Source organism: Paramormyrops kingsleyae, chromosome 9 (assembly GCF_048594095.1).
Source record: "Paramormyrops kingsleyae isolate MSU_618 chromosome 9, PKINGS_0.4, whole genome shotgun sequence".
Lineage (NCBI taxonomy): Eukaryota > Metazoa > Chordata > Actinopteri > Osteoglossiformes > Mormyridae > Paramormyrops > Paramormyrops kingsleyae.
Genome location: NC_132805.1, coordinates 21,713,564 through 21,737,876, shown reverse-complemented (window position 1 = coordinate 21,737,876; position 24,313 = coordinate 21,713,564). Strand labels below are relative to the sequence as shown.

Sequence of the window (24,313 nt, the reverse complement as noted above, 5' to 3'; positions counted from 1 at the left end):
TACTAAGAGTTGCACTGAATATGTGTACAGGTGTAGTGGCACAGATGTGAGGGTCTGAGAAAGCTGGTTAACTTGCATAATTTTTGGACTAGGAGGATGAAGGGTTTGTCTTCTCCTTGCTGCTCTGGTACTCCCCTTATAGGTCCTTTTGTGTTCCAGATTTCAAGCTGTGATTGAGCAGCTATGCAGCTGTTTAGCAACTTCTGGTAGAGAGATGTCTCTTGGGATGAATAGTCCTAAATACTGTATTCAGTTAGCCTAAAACAAAATAAGGGAAGTAAACCCTTTCATACGCCATCTTTTTTGAAGAAGTGGTACTGTACTGTATAGCTAAATAACTATGTATGTATCCCCTGCCTTCAAAGAGAGAATATTGCCTCCTACTGGCATGTCCAGATCACAGATTCTGCAACAATAGAGTAAGGATTGCAATTTTTGCTTTTTAATAGGGAAATTGCTTCAAAAGTGTTTTCAGCACCACTTATAGCTACCGCTTCATCTGTAATAGCACTTGACATACTTGGAATATACCCAAAATGGTATATTTATTGCTTGTAGTTCATTATAGGGGGCAGAAAGTGAATATATGCTTGCCTCTCAAATAAACAATGCATGGATAATCACACAGTTCAAGATTTTTTTTAATGAACATGTTTCCTTTAAAAGATAAGCCTTGCTTGCTCACCTTTCAGCAGTCTGTATTGGCACTAGTCAGAGATTAGTAATCCATAGTGTTTGCCAAATGTGTGTTTTTCTCGAGCCCAAGGGAGGGATGTATGGGACATGCTGGGGGAGGGAGGTGGCACAGCCCCACACGCCTGTGCTGGGTGTCACTGCTGTGCTCTTCATTCGGTACAAACCAACTGAAAAGGTAAGAGCTGTGATGCTTGAAAGACGTGCTTGGTTTTAGCATCAGAAAGTGGAAATGTTGCATATGTATGCTACTGATATTTCTGGCATTTATAATGTTTATGTGAAATGAAACCCTCATTACCCGCAGTTTTTGTATTTGATTATATATGCTAATTTTAATAGGATATTTTTTCTGTACCTTTAGGCATGCCAGTCTTGTAATGGATATGGATCTGAAACAGGCGAAATTGGGTGTAGCTAGGTGCTGAGATCAGGTTTTCAGTAAATATCTTGCCAAGATAGAATAGGTTGTGTAATTCTAAAAATTTTAACCTTTGAAAACTGACATTTAAGTTTACTAGTCAAATAGATAATAAAATGTCACAAATTAATAATCTTTGTCAGTTTGTTGCGCATGTTTTTTACTGCAACATTCATAGTGGTCCCTTTTTCACTTTGCTTTCACCCCCAGGTCTAATGTTTTAATATATAGTTTAATTATGTTTTCATAAACTTTAACTTCCAGTGAATTCCGGGTACCATAATTCCTTCTTCTTTGCTATGTGCAAAAAAGTATTGAGGTTAGCTGTATGCAGGTGGAGAAGAGCACAAAGTGGGTATGGAGCTGTGTGCAGGTGGAGCAGAGCACCGAGTGGGTATGGGGCTGTGTGCAGGTGGAGTAGAGCACGAAATGGGTATGGGGCTGTGAGTAGGTGGAGCAGAGCACCAAATGGCTATGGGGCTGTGAGTAGGTGGAGCAGAGCACGAAGTGGGTATGGGGCTGTGAGCAGGTGGAGCAGTGCACCAAGTGAGTATGGGTCATAGTGGAGGTGGAGCAGAGCACCGAGTGGGTATAGGGCTGTGTGCAGGTGGAGTTGAGCACTATGTAGGTATGGGGCTGTGTGCAGGTGGAGCAGAGCACCGAGTGGGTATGGGGCTGTGTGCAGGTGGAGTAGAGCACGAAATGGGTATGGGGCTGTGAGTAGGTGGAGCAGAGCACCAAATGGCTATGGGGCTGTGAGTAGGTGGAGCAGAGCACGAAGTGGGTATGGGGCTGTGAGCAGGTGGAGCAGTGCACCAAGTGAGTATGGGTCATAGTGGAGGTGGAGCAGAGCACCGAGTGGGTATAGGGCTGTGTGCAGGTGGAGTTGAGCACTATGTAGGTATGGGGCTGTGTGCAGGTGGATTAGAGCACTAAGTAGGTTTGGGGCTGTGAGTAGGTGGAGCAGATCACCAAATGGCTATAGGGCTGTGTGCACGTGGATTAGAGCACTAAGTAGGTTTGGGGCTGTGAGCAGGTGGAGCAGAGCACCAAGTGGGTATGGGGCTGTATGCTGGTGGAGCAGAGCACCAAGTGGGTATGGGGCTGTGTGCAGGTGGAGCAGAGCACCAAGTGGGTATAGGGCTATGTGCAGATGGAGCAGAGCATCAAGTGGGTATGGGGCTGTGAGCAGGTGGAGCAGAGCACCAAGAGGGTATGGGGCTGTATGCTGGTGGAGCAGAGCACCAAGTGGGTATGGGGCTGTGTGCAGGTGGAGCAGAGCACCAAGTGGGTATAGGGCTGTGAGCAGGTGGAGCAGAGCACCAAGAGGGTATGCGACTGTGTGCAGGTGGAGCAGAACACCATGTGGGTATGAAGATGTGTGCAGGTGGAGCAGAGCACCAAGTGGGTATAGGGCTATGTGCAGGTGGAGCAGTGCACCACGATGGTATGGGACTGTGAGCAGATTGAGCAGTGCACCAAGTAGGTATGGGTCATAGTGGAGGTGGAACAGAGCACTGAGTGGGTATAGGGCTGTGTGCAGGTGGAGTTGAGCAATAAGTAGGTATGGGGCTGTGTGCAGGTGGAGCAGAGCACTAAGTAGGTTTGGGGCTGTGTGCAGGTGGAGCAAAGCACCAAGTGGGTATGGGGCTGTATGCAGGTGCAGCAGAGCCCTAAGTGGGTATGGGGCTGCATGCAGGTGGAGCAAAACACCAAATTGGTATGGGGCTATGAGCAGGTGGAGCAAAGAACCAAGTGGGTATGGGGCTGTGTGCAGGTGGAGCAGAGCATCAAGTGGGTATGGGGCTGTGTGCAGGTGGAGCAGAACACCAAGTGGGTATGGGGCTGTGAGCAGGTGGAGCAGAGCACCAAGTGGGTATGGGGCTGTAAGCAGGTGGAGCAGAGCACCAAGTGGGTTTGGCGGGGGGTGTAAACCCATCTGTCTCCATGATCTTCACAGAGCTATATCTGTAAGGCTTGTAAGGACACATTGCTGTGTTTGTTTATCCAGTGTCAGTAGACTAGTAAAAAATGTAAAAAGATCATGCCAGTCCACAGTGTTTTTATTGTCACGATAAATCCCAAAATCAGATATAATTATGATTTACATGATTATTCAGAATGAATATTATCACTTTTACTTACCAAGGTCATTTAGTATAGCTTTATACCTAGTAAGAAGCAAAATTGTAATTTTATTTATGATAAAAAAAATTGTAATACTAAGTGTTATTCAAAATTGTAAATAAATTAGTCATTTAAGTTTTATTTTTAGGTTACAGCAACAATGCCATAATTAAATTGATATACTGAACTACTTTATGGATATTTACTAAAGCATGTTTGCAAATCATTAATCACTGCGCTGCTCACTGAAAACAAAACACAATAAAGACAATTCAGAATTTCTGAAAAAGTGTGGTTTCACTATGTCAACCATAAATTATGAGTAAGGAAGATAATGAATTGCTACATTATGGATTGGATAACTCTTAAATCTTAAAGCAGTTTTCAAAAGAATATGGACAAATTATGATGAAAAGCACGTATTAGTTTTGTGGGGCTGTGAAGGATACCATTGTTTTTTTTAAGTTATATATGAGGCTTTCCAATGTTTTTATGAAAACAACTTACCTTTAAAGGCAAAACTCTTACAATGTTATGGAATTAACCTTCAAATGAACTAAATCACATGTCTATGTCTGTTGGCCAATTAACCTTTGTTAATCATTTTAGTACTCTGCCATATTGTGTAGTTATACAATTATTTAATACTTCGCCTGAGTCTTCTCATCGTAACCTTATAAATGCACACCTCTCCACTTTGTGTTATACATTCCTCTTTATCTCAAGTTAATATATTTTAAGACAATTACATCATACAGTGTACAAAAATAGATTCATTTGTTCATAATTGTGATAAAACAAAGGCAAGACGAAAAAGATGAGGGTAAGGGTTTGCAATTACCTAATGCTCCTAGGTCCCATGAAGGAAAAAGAAAGGCAGACAGAGGGAGAGGCCGAGAAACTGAGAAAAGGGGATTATTGTGATTAAAAGACAATTATGTGTGTGCATCAACTTCCCTGTGCTGGTCAGTGTCAGGCTCGGGCTGTCCTATTCTTCTCCCTGGGCAGCACATCGGAACAATGCTGCCTCTGTTAGGGAGGGCAGAGGCACATCTCATAGTGCGACTGCACTCACACTTATTGTTTACTCCAGTGTTTGCAGTCATTAGCTTCCACCATGCCACAGCTTTGATTGCCAAAGAAGAAGGAAGGGGCATTTTCACTTCCATAATTTTAAGTTTGTCTTGGTGAACTATAGGCAGGCCTCTGTGGTACCAAAGGTTTATCATGTGTGGCTGATGAAGCAGAGTCTGCTGTAAGTCTGAAGTTAACTGTATTTAAATCACGACTCCTTTTTATCTACTGAATGAAACTACACCATTATTTAAAAGATGCACATTTCTATTGCATGGTTTCATATGTCAGTCTACCTGTGCAATACTGACATTTTAATATTAATGTGAACTGGATCAATTAGTAAGATTATATTATTGTTAAAAAGACTTAAACCAATGGCTTAATTTTCTGAAGCAGTCACAGACAACACTGAGTAGAGAAAATGAATTTTCCTACATGCTGACACCTATCTATGTTCACAGTGGTCAACTAAGGATGGACTAAGGAAACTGCTATTCTTCTGAGTTGTTTTTTCTTTGGAGGACTGGGAAACAGTGCAGTCCTTTGTGGTGCTGACAGTGCAAGCCATGGATTTATGAATGACTATGCCTAGGGATGGAACAATACTATTATCCTGAGGGACTGATTTTCATACAGAAGGGAGGGTGCCTGAGTATAGAAGGGAGAGTCCAATGAAGGAGGGGAGTATTTACCCCGCCGTCCTAATGGGGCATGGTACAGAGAGAGCCGAAGCAGACACGTCCCAGAGCACACCCACTGGACATCTATGTGGGACCACTAACTCATGCTAAGAAAACTGAAGGAGAGAGGAAAAGGCCTAGCCACTCGTCTGTTTAGTGAGTTATGTTTTGTTATATTGCACATTTTAGAATGATTACAGTAGAATACATAGTATGTTATATATTAATAATTATATATATATATATATATTTTTTTTATTATTATTATTTTTTAAAAGTTTTTTTTCTGCTGGTTATTGAATTTTCCGTGCCTGCAAAATTTGGATATTGTATTTTTTTTTCTCATTCAAGGTGCTAGTGTATATGCTTTATGATTCATTACATTTAGCACACCCTCAATTTTGCTTAGGTTTGATATAATAGCTTCATGTGGAATTCTAGGTAAATGTATTTCATGAAAATGTCAGTTTGAATCATGTCTAATTTAGAGAAATTTGCTTAATCTTTCATTACTAAAATATCAATACTTTGATAACGTCTACATAAAGATAGTTAAATTGGGTTTTTACATTAGATGTAGTTGATTTTTAAATCTTTGTTAATATTCCTTAATTGGACTGTTCAGTTGATGAAAATCGTGTTTTTTATCATTATATGAAGCCCAGGTTAAAGTTTAGCTTTTCTATATTTTTTTTATCAAATAAGTGCAATCTCATTTTTCATAACTCAGAAGATTCTTCCATTGTAATTTCTAATTGTCATTTTTTTAAATGTTAATTTCCCCAGGTCAAGTCAACAGTTTTTTTCTTTTTACTGTATGTTTAATACACAGGCCAGCATTAGAATTCAAAGCAGATAGAGAGATTTAGGGAATTCTGGGAGATTTGAGAAAAGCAAGAGGGAGGCTAGAGGATAGTATTTAGCCATGATATAATTACCTGTTATCTTTGTTCTGTAGTGTCCTAGAGGTAGACTTGCATGCTCAGTTTCTGTGCTGAAATGTTCTTTTATTATATTTAGAGTCTTTCTTAAGTAGCAATGTCATACACTATTCAAACCATGTTTTGTCTGAAAGATAATGAATGTAGAGGACTCTTTTCACCATATGCTTATGATTTGTGTCTGTAGTTACTTCCTCTGCATGGGAGAATGGTTTCTTTGACTGTTGTACAAAATACACGTGTTTTTTGCTCTTAGAGTCAAGATATATTTTTGCTTTTGCTCAATAGCAGTATTTTGTGTTCCATGTGTTTTATATGTCTTACTTTCAGTGCAAAGGTCCAAGGACTGCAAAATGCTTGTCATTTTTAGCATTGGTATGCTTGCATACCTTTTAACTTACTTGTCATGGTTTTTCCGGAGTTTGGCTTCTGAGATTGCCAATTGTTGCCCCCTGCTGGGGAGAGGAAGAGATAGCTCTCTGGTGAGAGGGGCCCTGTCGTTCGCCATCTGCCCAGTAGGCCCAAGCCGGGCCACGCAGTGCAGGGCTCCAGTAACTGAGCCAGAGACACAGCTTGGCAGCAGAGATCATACTCACACAGGCATGTATGCACACAAACACACACCCACACACAATGTATCAGTTGTCCACTCACTAAACAAACAGAATCTGTTTACTTTAATGTTTACTGTTTACTAAATTTCCCCAGTCTGGGATCAATAAAGTCTTATCTTACTTATACAGCCTTTGTGTTTCACCATTTCTTGTTCTTTCGTGTCCACCCTTTCTTTGTTATTTTGATTTCTGAATATCTTCTCAGACTTACCCATTGACATTAACTGCACTGTGCGCTGTAAGTCATCACTCTGCCTGTATAGTTGATTTGAATGATTTCTTTACATCCATTATTGCATTTTTCAGATGTCTTTTAAGCAGCGTAGGTTTTGAGTTGCACAATATATGAAGCAATTTAGTTCACTGGGTTATTTGCCATATTGCTTCTATTGCTCAAGGTAGCAGGAAGTAGCTAATTGTCCAAGCTACTTTGTAAAGAAAAGGTTGGTGTCCTTCATGAGTAAGTCATGCTATAAGTCACCATGCCTGTGGCTGTGATTTGCACAATTCCTCTGATTGTGAAGGAACCAGGAAAATTATTCTTTTGGCTTTGATGTACAGGATGTGACAAGGGGTACTTGTGTCAAAAGACCATCTGTCCTGTTGGTAATTATAGCCGATGGTTGTATCAGATTGGGGCTCTGTGGCAAGCTGTGTGAGGGCATGTTCTGAAGAACTTACCACTGTGCTGCCTTGATGACAACAACATTTTTTCATTCTAAACATTTTAATGTTTTTTTGATTTTCCTCCAAAATAGCATTACTGTTTAAAGGAATAGTATTAAATTTTTTCTTGGCAATGCAACAAACAAACAAGCCTGTGGGCCATAGCTGACAATACGTCACACTGCCACTAGAGAATAATGGGATTGCAATTATATTGATCACTTGGCAACTGCTGCAATATAAACTTAATACAGTTCTGCAATATTCATAACTTGAAATGCTTGACTTGCTATTGTTTGACTGTTAAGAAATGGTAATAGGAGCCTATGAGTAGCATGTATTTTCATTTTCTTAGTGTTTTGCCATCTATTTGCAGAATGATTAATATTCTTTGTTTTGCTAGGATAAAAATCATATCTTGGTGTCGGAATGTTATTGGTTGTGATCGCTAACATCCAAAAGTTATCCTGTGCTTGTGTATATAGGCCTAACTTTAGTACCTGTCGTCTGTTCGGCTTGTTGTTGTGAATGAAAATGTCCAATTAGTGATATTTCATCTGAATTGTGGCTAGTGAGACTATGTGCATGCAAGTGTTGATTCATGTAAAGATGTTGATTCATGATGCAAATGTTAATCATGTAAAGAACAATGTCTTTTTGTTGTTTCTTGGTGCATGTTAGGGCGATTGTGATGCGTCCGGACTTTGGCCCTAATATGCCATCTAACATATTTACTGGTTACAGTTATGTTCTGTTTCTGTCATTGTTAAAGCTTTAAATATGTTCCCCAGTCCAGTTTTATCTATTTTAAACAAAGGTACTACTTTTCCGCTAATGAATCGTAATTCATGCCGCCACTTCTATGTAGTTTAAGCCCCCTTTTGGCCCTGATCATTTTAGTCAACTATAAATATTGTATTCATACTTTTTATTTATTTTTTTAATAATCTGTGTATAGTGTTACATGTCAGATATCATGTTCATAATTTATTTACACGTTTTTTATTTTTATTCCAGGACCGTTTATCTTCACATACATGCATACTCACACAGTTCTTGGCAGAAATTGACAAGCGTCTGCTTGTGCCTAATAAAGAGCAGTTACAGTTGCACATCACCACCTTGTTCAGATCAGACAACCTGCAGCAACTGTCACCTCACCACTAGTGCCTGAGATTCGGTTGGCAGATTCTTGAACTCTGCACCGTAGTGGTGTAATTTACACCCATATGCACTTGGGCAGACCTCTGCTTAGTGCAAGTCTCACTCACTAAATGTGGAGACTGTGCGAGACTGACAGTGGAGGCGAGAATGGGGAGGCGGAAGGTCACATAGCGGCTTTGTTACTACAGGGGTTATTGGCTGCAGCAAATTGGCATGTGGTGTGTGTGTGGGGAAGTGGGGCGGGTCTGGCATGTGCTGCATTCATCTGCACCAACAGTGCCTGATGAATGCTACATTCAGGGGAGTGTCCCGACCCAACATCTACCCTCACCTCCTGTTAAATATTTATCTGTTTGCTTTAGGATAGCCCTCCTATGCATGAGATCCTAGTCTTTTAGCTTGCCAACAATTTGGATGATGAGATAATGCAATGAAAACTCATATTAAAGTACAAAGAAGTGGCTGCAATATGCAGAAAACCACAGTAAATGGCAACTCAGAGAACTACAATAACACAAGCCATAGTCCAATGGCCACCTTTTCATTTGCTGATTAATTCAGATACATTAATTACATTCTATAAAGCCAAATACAGCATATAAGTGGTACAGTAGTTAATCTTTTGCCTCCCCTACATGTGTAAGCTGTGTTGATACTATTACGGATTGACTGTAGTATTAAAGAACCTTGGTAGATGGAGCATCAACTGGAAGATATGTCAAGAAGGGCAAGGTATGCATGGTGTGGGCACCAGGCAGTGTGAGAAATTTCTAGATGCATATTCAAAACTGCCCACGGCACACAGTTGTGCAGCCTGCAACAGTCATTTTTTTCTTTTTCTCGGTCATAGCCCTCCACGGAGAGCAGCATATTTCACTCAGGGAGGACCAAAGAGAGACCCGTGAACTTCACTGCAGCTGGCATGAGGCAAGTTAAACAGGGCTCTTTACTGTTTACTGTGTTGCGATCATTGTATGGCTCTGTTCTGTTAGTACATAGCTCACTGTTATCTCAGCTCAACTTCAAGAAATTATGGCTGTGTTACCGTACATTCATGGAATGTCTTAGTTTTGTATTAACAAAAGTGGATTTCATCAAACTAGCTTCTGTGCAGTACTTTGGAAATTGAACTAATTTATATAAGTGCTATCCTCAATATGGAGTAGACAGATATAAGTGTCTTAAAATCATAATTAAAGAAATTACTATCTTTAATTAACTAAATAATTGTTGGAATAATTGTTCCTCTGATTAATGTTTCAAAAGAATTTATTGAGTAAGACTACTTATTTGATTACTTTTCACACTGGACTTCGAAGGGTTCTGATTTTCCAGTTGTAAGGAGAGTTGCGTATGATTTCTTTTGATATAAACTGTTTTATAAGACTGCCCACCATCTTTTAAGAGAGAGTATGTATGTTGCCTCACCACTTATGACAACACATTAACACTTTCATTCCTTACAATAGCTTATAATGCAGTACACTGTATTACAGTTCATGCATAACCTTTTCCCAAAGACAATGAGCTCTCAAACTAAACACTAGAAATAATTTCTTTAGTGTTTCAGGGTAGGACTGTAGTTGCAATGTTGTATTGTGAAACTGACTGAAAGGATCCAGCTGATGATTTGACATCAAATGTTTTGGTGTAGGTTTCTGGTATTGTATTAAGTAATTATAATCAGCATGACCATCTTACGCTATAATCATGGAGGAGTTCAAAAACGTAACTATAACTTGGTGCCAGTGCCAGAGCTTGTGCCAGTAGGAGAGCTGATGTCATTGACTGGTGCTGATGTCACTTGTTTCTGCAGAAAGAGAGAGGAGGGACTGGCAGACTTGTTATGAATTATCTTCTGGTGCCGGAAGGAGGAATCACAAGAAAATAGTGAAGGGTTGAAAGAAAGTAGAAACTCACAAATTCTACTGTTTTGTCAACCACTTTATGATTGCTAATTTAACTTGTACTAATTATTCATATACAGCGGTACCTCAGTTCTCGAACTCATTAGAACTGAAATTTCTTAAAAGTTGAACCAACCAGTTCGAAAAAAAAAAAAAAATGATAGGGTTTTTTTTAACTTTACATATTGTTTGGATACATTTATTTTCTTACTTTACAAATTACTGTTTTGATGTATGTGCTTAGATGTGTTTAGTACAGTACATGTGTTTTATCCTGTTCATTTTGTGTTTAAATGTAAAAAAAAAAAAACATATTTAGGTGTAATTTTTTGGGGTTGGGAACCAATTAATTGGTTTTCTATTAATTCTTATGGGGAAAATTCTATCAGAACTCGAACTGTTTAGGATTCGAACCTGAGTTATGAACGGATTAAGTTTGAGTTCTGAGGTACCACTGTATTTAATATGAGATATTTATCAAATAATAAATTAATCCAAAATACAATAAAGTTCCAGAGCACAGAATTTTTCCTAAGTGTTGTATATTAAAAGCAGTATTTCCATCTCTTGCAGAAATCAAGTGATAATCTAAAGACATGTGGTACCCAGAACTGCTACTTCCTATTTTGCTGATTATAAAAGGTAAAGTATCCTGTTTTTGAAATTATGTTACTTATTAATAACATCAAGGGGATTCCATGTATAAACAAAGTAAATTGTATTACAGGCACCCTCAATCACCCTCTTGTCTTTTTTGTACATAATGACAACCTCTTAGGTTACCACGAGACACATCTGTTCGAAATTGTACTAGAAATACAGGAGAATAGAGTTTATATTGTTAGTATTTGTTCTGTTTTTTTTTAACATTTACTTGTTTTCTTCCTGAAAGTAATAAAGAATGGATGGATTTGTTTCTAATATTAATAGTATGTTATAATAAATATAAAAAATAGATTATTTGGCATTGATTTATAGAAGGCAAGGCTGACTTTCTGCTCCCATTTCCCATCATCCCTCTCTCCCAGACGCCAGTGCCCAGTGGAATGTATGGATGCCACGGGACATCTCAGCCATGACTAACTCATGCGTGGTCATCCCTTGCACCTTCATGTATCCATCAAACATTCGTCCCTCACGTGGTGTGCATGGTATCTGGTACTTCGGCCAGCCTTACCCACAGTTCTTTCCCCCTGTGGTCTTCAAATCACGCACCGACATAGTGAATGAGAGCTACAAGGGCCGCACAAAGCTTTTAGGTGACCTGAATCAGAGGAACTGCACCCTGCGCATCAGCAATGTTGGCGCTGAACATTCTGGGAGGTACTACTTCCGGGCAGACCTAGGGGGTGCCAACATCTTTACCTACCCCGACTTCTCCGAGCTCAAGGTGTTGGGTATGTTGTGTGGGGTTAGAGGGCTTGGTTTTTAGCTTTCATGGGTAACTGCGTGCTGTCGTATCACTGCCTGGTTTAATCTTTTATGAACCAAGTAATCAGAGGGTAGGTTAAACCAATCGGTGACATGCAGCACAAAAGAATCTCACCAACAACATTTTCCTCCTCACTGATAACTGGAAAGTGTTGATATTTTTTGATAATGACTTGGTGAGTTTTTTCTTGATATTTGAGACTGATGGTGTGATTTCCCTCAAGGTTGCCTGTATCTTCAATGTACAGTTTATTCACAATTAAATTTTACTGTTAAGTTATCCAGACAGAACCGTGGTAATTGAGCACCACAAAATGGAAATACTTGCACAAATACTTGCAAAAATTCTTATGAGCCCCAATTTAATACACTTCTATAGTGCTGAAAAATATCTCTTAAATTTCACAGACTTTAAAAAATTCTGTTCTGACTGGAGCTTTGGTATTATACCATGAGCAGGATGACATTTAGCATCTTGTTAATTCAGTATGGATCTTTCATGTCTCATACTCGGTCTTTGTAATAGCATCTCAATGTGAGCCTTTGTCTGCCTTTCAGACCAACCCAATATTGACATCCCTGAAGAGATTGTTAGCAATGAGAACTTGGATCTAACATGCTATGCCCCAGACAACTGCCCCGACATGAGCCCCGAGATCAGCTGGCTTTACACAGACTACCTGCTGGATGCTGAATTCAGCTCCGACTATGTTGAGGAGGGAAACACAGCAGTGCTGTCCAGCACGCTTAGCTTCACCCCCAAGCCCATTCACAATGGCATGCTGCTGGGCTGCCGGGTCCATTTCCCCAACACTAGCTTCATCTATGAACGACTCGTCTCCCTCGATATCAAATGTAAGTGTCACTTACTCTTAGTTCAATATACTGCTCACAGATGCCTATAAGAAAATAAAAACAGCTAGTGTGACTGTCCATTAATTCAAAAATGTATATTTATTTGAATTTTGGCATGCAGGGATGGTAGCGCTCACTCTGTATGTAAGTTTTTGTGTTCTATCTGTGTCGTGCTGGTTAGGTGAATTTGTGTTTTCAAATGAGCTATTGTGTGCAAGCGCAGTGATGTGAGCCAGGTCTGGCAGAGAGAAATAGATATCACATATATTTCTATTTGTGTAACAATGGAAAGTGTGTAATACAGTACTGTGCAAAAGTATTAGGCAGTGGAAAAAAATCTTTAAAGCTATTTATCTGACTAGTAAGTGTATATTTTCTCAGAAAAAAACATATGTCTTAATATGTAAATTGAGAGTGACCCTATAAAACTAACAATAATTTCTTGTGTTCTCCAAAAGTCACTGATATCTTGCTGGATGACTGTAATAACACTCCTTCAGTTCCCAAACATTTCTTCAGGGGCACCCTACCTTTTCCATGTATTCATTAAATTTCACCATCAATTAATCAATTAATTCATTAATTTAATTAAATATCTCCATGAAGTATTGATTAGCATGTACACCTACAGGTAATTTGGTAACTCCAATTCACCTCAGCATGTTTTTGGACTGTGGGGGGAAACCGGAGTACCTGTAGGAAACCCATAACAACAGAGGGGGAACATGCTAACTCCACACATATGAAGCCATGGTGGAGACACAAACCCTGGTCGCAGAGGGGTGAGGCAACAGTGCTAACCACTGTGCCACCATGCCTCCCCTGTCTCCCCTGCACTGTTGCCTCACACCTTTTTTTTCCCTGATACTGGGATTCATCCTGACAGACTCTCCTCGCTCTGTCTGGGTGAACGTGTCCCGGGAGGTGATGGAGGGCAGCTCGGTGTCACTTTACTGTGAGGTGGACAGCAACCCTCCTCCCCGCATCTCCTGGATGTTTGGTGATGAGGAGCTGCTCTGGGATACGGCCTTGAATGTCTCCCTTCAGCTGGAGCAGGTGGGCTCCCTTCAGGATGGAGTCTACACCTGCATTGCTGACAATGGATATGGCACCATGAACAGCTCCATGTACCTTGCTGTCAAGTGTGAGTCTCCAACCTGGAAATGCAGAAGGGAAATTAGACTTTAAAGCTCCACTTAACAAAAGTTACGACATAAAAGTATTTGTACATCTTTGCATGTTAAATTAATATTCACTCTCTTAAGTAAATACTAATATCTCAAATTGTGTTTGTACTGTATGTAATGTGTATTTTTTTTTCCATTATAGTAACTTGAGATTACAAAACTGCATGTACCAGTGCCACGCCAGTACTAAGTAGCACATAGACAGTATTAAGTAGTAGTATTTAGCAATAAATAGGACTGATATTGTTGAGAGTAAAGAATGAGTCGCAAGAAAACTGAAAAAAAATAATAATCACATTATTTGAAATTCCTGAAGCACCTTCCTTGCACACCACTCATGGCCCTTTTTTGTTTTCCTGTGTCTTTCTGCATTTTGCTGGCAGACCCCCCACGGGAGCCCTGGGTGAATAGCTCCATCACTGTGCAGGAGGGCTCTACGCTGGTCCTGCACTGCAGCACCAAGGGAAACCCCCCACCCACACTCACCTGGCTGAAGGACGGTGTCTTGGTGGGCACCATCACAGCAGAGGAGGTGTCTGTACTGGAGCTGGTGGAGCTGACCCCCCAAGCGGATGGCATGTACCGCTGCCTGGCCGAAAATGAACACGGCCGATCCAGCAGCTCGCTTAACGTCACCGTCGAGTGTGAGCCACGAATCATTTACTCCAGCAGTTTTATTGCTTTATTGCAGGACATGTGGCCCCATCAGCATGAGTGGCATCATGTATGACAGAATTTCCCAATTCTGGTCCTGGAGGGCCAGAACCAACACACCTCCCTGCTCAAACACATCTTTAATCTGCTCTTTACCAGGTTTAGTAGGTCAGTCTAAGCAGGGAAATCTGCAAGCTGGGTTACAAACTAGCCCTGCAGGACCGTAATTGGGCAATCCTGATGTATGATCATTTTAGCACTACACTGACAGTACATGTGAAAACTCTTTTCCATTTTCTCTTCAACCAAACCTGGATTTAGCAGCATTGACTGTTTTGTGCCCCCTTTCTTAAAGTATAGACTTCCCTACAAACCTCATAACATAACTAGTTTAAAACTTTAATTTTGTTCCTCAACCATTCTGACACAGGCTTGCTAGTGTGTTTCAGATTGTTGTCTTGCTACCAAACCTAGATGCATATCCTTCATTGATAACCAGGTCCAGATACAGCAAACCATAACACCGCCACTTCTTAGTTGAGAGGCGATTTTGAGCATGCTATTTTGCTGTGCAATTTGTTTAGCCTAGTCTGGGTGGAGTCATAATTTAAAAAATTCTGGTTGAAGTTCTGATCGGATGATTTTATGCAAAAGGCCATTCCAAGGCAGATTGATTAGAGTTGCAAACTGTACAGTATTGGACAGTATGGTTTCTGGTTTAGTGAATTTAGTGGAGTTAGAAGCTCATAGGCAACAACCTTTATCCAGGATTTTAATATTGTGAGAAACCACTTGAACTTGGGCTATAATTAGCTAGATAGGGAATTACTTGGAGGGGGTACATAAGAACATAAGAACTATACAAACGAGAGGAGGCCATTCGGCCCATCGAGCTCGCTTGGGGAGAACTTAACTAATAGCTCAGAGTTGTTAAAATATTATCTAGCTCTGATTTAAAGGAACCCAAGGATTCAGCTTGCACTACGTTATCAGGAAGACTATTCCATACTCTGACTACACGCTGTGTAAAGAAGTGCTTCCTTAAATCCAGTTTGAAATGTTCTCCCGCTAATTTCCACCTATGGCCACGAGTTCTTGTATTTGAACTAATGCTGAAGTAACTATTCGGTTGAACAGCATCCAAACCTGTTAGAATCTTATAGACCTGGATCATGTCCCCCCTCAGTCTCCTTTGCTTGAGGCTGAACAGATTTAGCTCAAATAACCTTTCCTCGTATGACATTCCTCTAAGACCAGGAATCATTCTTGTGGCCCTACGCTGCACCTTTTCTAAGGCCGCTATGTCCTTTTTAAGATATGGTGACCAAACCTGCACACAATATTCTAGGTGAGGTCTCACCAAGGAATTGTATAATCTTAGCATTACCTCCCTTGACTTAAACTCCACACACCTGGAGATATACCCCAACATCCTATTGGCCTTTTTTATTGCTTCCCCGCACTGGCGAGAATGAGACATCCATCAACATACACACCAAGGTCTTTCTCATAATCAGCTACCTTTATTTCAGTAGGTCCCATAAAATACCTGTACTTTATATTTCTGCTCCCTACATGGAGTACCTTACATTTGTCTATGTTAAATTTCATCTGCCAGGTGTCAGCCCAGTCACTAATTAAATTAAGATCCCGCTGTAGCTGCTGAGCCGCTAGTTCAGTATCTGCTACACCACCCACCTTGGTGTCATCTGCAAATTTCACCAGTTTACTGTAGCCTATATATTGGTGTCTATATCATTTATGTAAATTAGGAACAAAAGTGGTCCTAAAATTGAACCCTGCGGTACCCCACTAGGTTTACACAAGACCTGATTGTTGACCAAAGCATTGAAATATCTGACGGAAATGATCCCTTTATTTAGACTGGATTAGCTATTGGAGGAGTTTGCTTGTTTATTTACATGCCAAACAAAGAATCATCAAATTCTGGTGCCATTTTGCTTGTCAAACTCCCACAATTCTTTATTTGAAACTTTGGGTTCTTGTCAAATACCTTTTTCACAGTGCTGTATAAACTGTCAATAAAACTTATTTTAATATAAATGATATATTACATGCTTCAGTAAAAAAAATAATAAATCTAAACCACAACTGTGGAAATGTTATTTACATAATTTGTTAACTTTATCCAGATTAATTTACAGCTTGAAAGATTATGGAATTAATATTCAGATGTACTTTAATTTCAATAACTATGGTACCATACAGGTAAGTGCAACAGAAGGACTCCTCCTTGATCACCAGTGCAAGTTACTTGACCACTATACTAGGAGTTGCCTACATATTTGGAACTTTAAATAATGATATGCAGGCAGTCGCTGGGTTAAGAACGTTCAACTTATGGATAAAATTATGTATTGTATTATTACTTTTCTGACTTACCTACAAATTGGACTTAAATACAGACTTAGGGGACTGCCTGTATACACATATATTTTTATTTGCATATTTAGTTTTTAGAAAAAGAGTAATCTCATGAGACATTTCACCATTTTGAACTAAGATACAGTACCTTCGTGTCTTACTCATAATTATCTCATTATTATTCATAATGATGATGCCTTAAGGCCCTTCAGTGCAAGTCATACATTTTCTAGGCCATGTACCAAAAAGAGTCTGACAACATAAAGCAGATTCAATGTATAAATTATTGATTGATTAATTTAACAAAACAATGCGTAACTGCTGCACATCTGACTTGCTGCCTTTCTTTTTGCGGCAGTCGCCCCAGTGTTCCTGGAAGAGTCCAAATGCACGGTGGTGCGTGAGGGCGTCCAGTGCGTGTGCGTGGCCTTAGGGAACCCCGAGCCTATCATTGAGTTCCACCTCCCCGATCTCAACATCACCGTAAATGACACGGAGAGCCGGTTCAATTACTACACCCACACGGATGGATACACGGCTACGGGCATGATAAAGCTGCGGGAGAAGAGCAATAACGGGGGAAACGGAGGCGGGCCAGTCAATGTGCACTGCCGCGTCAGTAATGCATATGGCTCAGAGATGGTGCGCCTGGAACTCCAGCAGGAAAGTGAGCATTTCTACCAGTCACTCATACTTATGACCTGTTTGGGTGAAACTCAATAACAGGAATGAAAACATTGTGTAGTTACTTCTTTTTGCAGGTTGATTTTTATGTACATGGTTTGTGACTTTCATTGTCTTTTATTTTAATGGGTAGTTTTGACTAATCATGGGAGATACAAGGATTCAGAATCCTATGTGGATGAGATGTGCATGATTTTTTTTTTACATTTTTGAACCTTGCTTCTCTTATTACTAGTTGTAACAACCAAAATAAATATTTTAGTCTATCTAAAAATTAAGTTATAAACAAGGGGTCATTACTGCATTTACAGTAGCAGATGAAATTCTTCCAAACTGCTGTTGGATCATTGTTGGAGTGACCAGTTGAGGACAGACTCTGTTCTTCCCTGCAGAGAAGTATATGATGGCTGTGGTGGTTGGCACCATCGGCGGAGTGGCTGTCATCGCATTCATCATTGCAGCAGTCAGATATGTGGGACGCAACAATAAAAAGTGAGTTTCTTGGGTTAGAAAAAGATCAGCACTACTAATTAACAATATAGAGGGAGATAGGAGCAGGGAACATACTCTCATTGTGTACTAAGAATACCATACTTACAGGAAAATAAAAAGTAAATAGCAATTAAAATCTACGGAATGCATGCAAAGATAACGTAGGTCCCCGTCAGCTACTTTTATTAAGTGTAACTTTTTATTTCTTTTCTAACCTGCTTTGGTTATCAACATTGCTGACAATTTGTTGCTAGTTTGCTTTTCAACCAAGGTAAGAGCTAGCTAGTAAACTAAGGAATGATTACCTTAACTGTTCAAAAAGATGGCTCGAAAATGTTTTAACTGGTGGTGGCATTTCTATAACTGACTCACATCAATGCTGTCATTCAGCCCTGCGTAGGATATCACCAGCACAGCTAATAAGCTGGACAGCTTTCTAAATCTTCTATTAAGTATCACAGTATCACTTCCATTTGCTTAACTTTTCCAATGATGCCCTATTAAAGAACAAAAAACACAAGGAAAGAGCATAACCCCGATAGCGTCCTTGAATTCAAACTATAAAGCAGGAAGCACTCCACTTTCTTCTAGACTATTCTAGCTAATGATCAAATGGGTAGTTATTATTATTATTTCCATCTCTCCATCATTCACACCCACTTATCCAGTACAGGGTTATGGTGAACTGGGAAAATCTTCCTCGTCACACAGGGCATGAGGCAGGACCCCCCCCCCCCCCCGACAGGATAGCAGGACACACAATCACAAACTGAGGAAGATTTAAGGGCAAGGCCACCAAATCACATAACTTCATGTTTTTGAACTAGGAGAACAAGCCAGAGTACCCAAAAAATCCCTTTCACGGTGAAAAACATCTAAATTGTTCACACACAGAGCCGCGAGGGGATTCAAACCCCAGAGCCTGGTGGGCTGCAGTGATATCCACTGAGCCAACATCTCACCTATTGTCATCAAAACACTCCCATATATTCATACAATTTAGATTCACTATATACATATATTAAGATAAACTATGTAAAGTATATAGTATAGTGTATATATGTAAATATACACTCACCTAAAGAATTATTAGGAACACCTGTTCAATTTCTCATTAATGCAATTATCTAATCAACCAATCACATGGCAGTTGCTTCAATGCATTTAGGGGTGTAGTCCTAGTCAAGACAATCTCCTGAACTCCAAACTGAATGTCAGAATGGGAAAGAAAGGTGATTTAAGCAATTTTGAGCGTGGCATGGTTGTTGGTGCCAGATGGGCTGGTCTGAGTATTTCACAATCTGCTCAGTTACTGGGATTTTCACGCACAACCATTTCTAGGGTTTACAAAGAATGGTGTGCAAAGGGAAAAACATCCAGTATGTGGCAGTCCTGTGGGCGAAAATGCCTTGTTGATGTTAGAGGTCAGAGGAGAATGGGCCGACTGATTCAAGCTGATAGAAGAGCAACTTTGACTGAAATAGCCACTCGTTACAACAGAGGTATGCAGCAAAGCATTTGTGAAGCCACAACACGCACAACCTTGAGGCGGATGGGCTACAACAGCAGAAGACCCCACCGGGTACCACTCATCTCCACTTCAAATAGGAAAAAGAGGCTACAATTTGCACGAGCTCACCAAAATTGGACAGTTGAAGACTGGAAAAATGTTGCCTGGTCTGATGAGTCTCGATTTCTGTTGAGACATTCAAATGGTAGAGTCAGAATTTGGCGTAAACAGAATGAGAACATGGATCCATCATGCCTTGTTACCACTGTGCAGGCTGGTGGTGGTGGTGTAATGGTGTGGGGGATGTTTTCTTGGCACACTTTAGGCCCCTTAGTGCCAATTGGGCATCGTTTAAATGCCACGGCCTACCTGAGCATTGTTTCTGACCATGTCCATCCCTTTATGACCACCATGTACCCATCCTCTGATGGCTACTTCCAGCAGGATAATGCACCATGTCACAAAGCTCGAATCATTTCAAATTGGTTTCTTGAACATGACAATGAGTTCACTGTACTAAAATGGCCCCCACAGTCACCAGATCTCAACCCAATAGAGCATCTTTGGGATGTGGTGGAACGGGAGCTTCGTGCCCTGGATGTGCATCCCACAAATCTCCATCAACTGCAAGATGCTATCCTATCAATATGGGCCAACATTTCTAAAGAATGCTTTCAGTACCTTGTTGAATCAATGCCACGTAGAATTAAGGCAGTTCTGAAGGCGAAAGGGGGTCAAACACCGTATTAGTATGGTGTTCCTAATAATCCTTTAGGTGAGTGTATATACACACACAAAATAAAATTAAAATAATAGCTTTCCTTTATTATTATAGCTAAGATTCGGCTGTGTCCATGATGTCCAGTGGATGTCTAAATTAGCGGTATTCAGCTAGTCACAGCTAGCAAGCCTGATCATGTGACTCCGTCCCCCAGGGAGAATGGCAACCCTGGGCAGGACCTGGTATCTAAACTGGAGAATCCTTCATTGTTCTACAGCGCAGTCAAGAAGGACAAACAAAATCTGAGGAAGAAAGTGGTGAGAAATTCTAATGCTAAAAATGATAAACTATGGTTATATTCATAATGCTATGATTATAAATGGCATCTTATAAGGAAGTAGTCAACTGTTACTTCTGTTTTTGACATGAAAGAGGTCATTTTTGAAAGTAGGGGCCGTCTCATACTCCTCTGCCTTTCTTTATTGATATAACATAACAGTTGTTTACATGTCCAACCCGTTCCTCTTACCTTTACTGATGATTCTTTGCTCTAACCTGCTTCTGTAGTGCGCATTCCAACCTGTTATTTTACAGTGGTCATGCTTCATCGCTCCTATGCATCTGTGTCTCTGTTTCTCTTCCCTAACTACCACACAGCTAAAGACTGAGCTTTTGGGCTCAAAGTTTAACTCGATCCTTGAGGAAACCTCTACGGTAAGGTTCAGACATCAGAGTATACGTATACTTGTCAACAAAAACTTGGTCTTGTGAAAACTAAGAGCAGTTCCCTTTGTAATGATTTAGATTTACACAATGTAACAGAATTTCCCAGTACATTCAGGACACTTGTAAAAATTGCCTTGTCCATTTCTCTACTCCAGGGAGACGATGGAGATTACCAGCCGGTGGCTTCCATGGCAGAGTTGGAGAAGCAAGAGCTGAACTATGCTGCCCTGGAATTCATTGGGGGACGGTCTCGAAATGGGGCATCTGTGCAGGGGGACGACGGCAGTGACTACACTGAGATCAAGGCCAAATGAATCGCACTGCTTCCCTGATGCCCCAGCTACGCGAGATGCACAACAGGTGCTCGTCACCTGCATTTCTCAGCACACTTCCCTCTGTCTCTCTTACTCTCCTTCAGTAGCCACATTCTCTTTTTTTGTTTCCCATTTTTTTGTTACACTAACTTAGCAGTTTCCCCAAACCCAGCCAGCCCCTGCTGGCTGCAGTATAGTGATTAGCTCTGCCACAGTCCTCTGAGATGGCTGTTTCATGCTGTATTGGAGAATGACACTTTGAATGAAGTTAAAGCTTCAGTTCTTGCCATTCTGAGCTCCCAACTCCCCTTCTCTCTGCGACATATGCTCCTCCTGCAGTCTGCTTTTTGCCACTTTTGGTTCTAGAGTTTGTGACAAACTGACCCTCTTTCACGGTTTAGTTTCCATAAACTTTTATTTGCTGTGGCTATCTCTGTCCTTCTTGCTCTCTCAATCTTCTTATCCTAATATCAGCTTCAACTTGCCTTGTCCTCTCCAACCTGAAATGTCAGGGAATAGGAATTGTAAACATGCTTTGGCATCTCCACCTTCATCTCAAGTTCAGAAGAGACGACCTCCTCATCTCCTAGACCAATGTGATTCTCAAACATCACATATCAATGATGCCTGTTTTTCATTGCATTCTATCCATCTATTAACTTCATAGGATTTCAGGCGTGTATGTAATCTACTTTGAAATGGTGAATGGAAATGAAAATTTGTTTTTATTAAAAAAATATGGATTGTAAGTTTAGGCAGTAGACTGGGGAAATGCAGAAAACGATTTTGGAGTTTTGAGGTGGTAAGAGAACCCTTTGCAGTTTCATGTGTTTGATAAGTGGTCCAATGTGTCTATCATGGTTGTGTTTGCCTCTGTCACCCCATGCATACGATGTTCCAATTCATGAGACATTTCAGTTTTTGAATTCATCTGATTTGTTTCCTTCAGTGTTTACCCCATAATATTATTGTCTGGCAGTTTTTTTATTTATTTATTTTTTTTTTATAGCAAAGTTTAAATTATTTACATTCATGGCAAAAGAACCCAGTTTGTTCTGGGTCAGTCTGTCAGCCTTATGTAGTGTCTACCAAACAAAAAAGTATACTTCACTGAGAGTTTGCGTGTGAATCAAACCAATCGTGTAAAGTATATTGTTATATCCTTTCCTGAATATGCTTCTAAAAATGTATTCTGAAATTGTTCTTAAGCATGTAATTAATAACCCTGTTATAAAGATTGTCTTGTTATAATGATGTAAAAGATTATAAATAATCCCAGAGTGACACACAGTATGCTAAGCGACTAAATCCACAATGTTACTCAATACATCTGAATAAATAATTTTCAAAAAGGAATATTTTACCCATATGTGATTAAACTTGTATTTGACAGCTCACAATAAACATGAGTAACTAACCCATGTTTAAGCATTCCTTATGCAAAAATGAAAAGCAAAAGTATAAAGAGGAAAATGTAAATACATGTATATACTTTGCATGGTGTTACCATCATTTAAGGTTTTAAAGTCCACTTATAAATGCAGTGAATAAAGCTTTTTCCTTTTAGTTTTGATATGCATGAACATCACCTCAGATAAGTGTAGGATGTAGCTCAGTTCCCTTTGTTTTTTATTTCAAGTTTATTCTAAAATTATATATATATATTATATATATCCTGACGCAATGCATTCCGGTTAGATGCATTGCGACCTCTCACCCAGCGGCACAAACTGGAACCGCCTCCGTGACGACACACCTTTTCCCTTATTGGCTGAAGAGTTTAGTTACACGCATGACATTTGTATCCCAGGCAGTTCCGATGCGTAATCTGCTATTTTTCCCGAATATCAAGTGAAGCAGTGAGAACTGGTTTTCAGTTAATTTGCCTGGTAAAATAAAGTTTAAATAAATGACATAAATGCTCTAATAGTACACGTAAGTTAGTGGTTTATTTATTATTAGTTACTGTAATGTTGCGCTGCTTTATTTGGTTAATCGTCCAGCCTGCAAAGAAGTCATTCAAGTAAGAATTGCATTGTAGTATGACTCATTTCCTGGCGCGTACAATTTATATTATGTCAGCGTTCACGGTTCGACTTCTGATATTCAGATCGAGTTCTAGGTCAAACTGGTTTGTTCGACTTTCAAGAAATTCGAGTTCTAGTGAGTTCGACAACCGAGGTACCACTGTGTGTGTGTGTATTAGAGGTCGACCGATATTGAATTTTACCGATACCGATAGCTAGGTTGGTCTGTACTTGCCGATAACCGATAGTTTTTAAAATGGATACTGGATTAAAAAAAAAAAAACTAAATTAAAACACAACACTACATGTAAAATAGTACTAAACTTTATTACAAAAACCAAACAAAAAAACAGTACTGAATCATGAAAATGTGCTATATGAAATAAATATGAATATATTAATAAATATTGAGGTAAATTAAAGACATGCTTTCAAACTGAAAGAAAAAGTAACACTCCAAATAAATAAAAAAAGTTACATACAAAATGAATTATAATAATAATTATATAATTATATAATATTATAATTATATATAATATTAATTATGTAAATGTATATTATATGTGTAGTCTCCCACTATATTTGCTTCTATTTTGAAAACTTTTTTCTCTCTCCATAGGCAGAGGTTGACCAAACTGTTTGTGTAATCTGTTAACAACGCTCATTATATACCCGTCTTTTTAGGCAAGAACCAGATAATGAGTGTCACGTCATGTCATGAAATGGTTTTAATACGAAGGGAGCTGTATTACGTGATAACAAATTTAATAAAAACATCGTAAGTTAGGCCTATAATAGTAATGATTTCATTTCAAACAACAAATATATTATATAGAGAAGGTGAGCAAAGTATCAACAGAGCTTTTTGAAACTCCGAATCAGTAAAACACTGCGTCGCAAAAAGATTCACTGTTTCGAAGCGCTCCAGTCGGATCCCCCCATCCCCCCGGCAAATCGCACCCTGTGCCTGAAGATAAAAAGAACTGAAATCGAATGCATTCCTGATGGTAACAATCATGACATTAAACATTTGGGTC

At 39.7% G+C, this 24,313-nt stretch overlaps 1 protein-coding gene across 7 annotated transcripts; it reads left to right on the top strand.

Annotated features, from left to right (window-relative positions):
- The first annotated feature begins 791 nt into the window (after nt 1–791).
- On the top strand, nt 792–22,666 carry mag (myelin associated glycoprotein). 7 transcript variants are annotated; one of them, XM_072716534.1, is made up of 13 exons: nt 792–871; nt 9,234–9,310; nt 10,200–10,287; nt 10,864–10,932; nt 11,319–11,687; nt 12,280–12,576; nt 13,463–13,720; nt 14,147–14,407; nt 17,161–17,469; nt 17,879–17,978; nt 20,424–20,526; nt 20,867–20,923; nt 21,091–22,666. In XM_072716534.1, the coding sequence occupies exons 4-13, from the start codon at nt 10,887–10,889 to the stop codon at nt 21,247–21,249; spliced, it is 1,959 nt and encodes a 652-aa protein (XP_072572635.1). In that variant the 5' UTR covers nt 792–871; nt 9,234–9,310; nt 10,200–10,287; nt 10,864–10,886; the 3' UTR covers nt 21,250–22,666. The 7 variants fall into 7 exon arrangements, with proteins under 7 accessions (XP_072572635.1, XP_023657648.1, XP_023657644.1 ...); XM_023801876.2 differs by lacking the exon at nt 792–871 and adding an exon at nt 4,780–5,154; XM_072716535.1 differs by lacking the exon at nt 792–871 and adding an exon at nt 4,780–5,154 and having other exon boundaries at nt 10,200–10,291.
- Nucleotides 22,667–24,313: the final 1,647 nt, after the last annotated feature.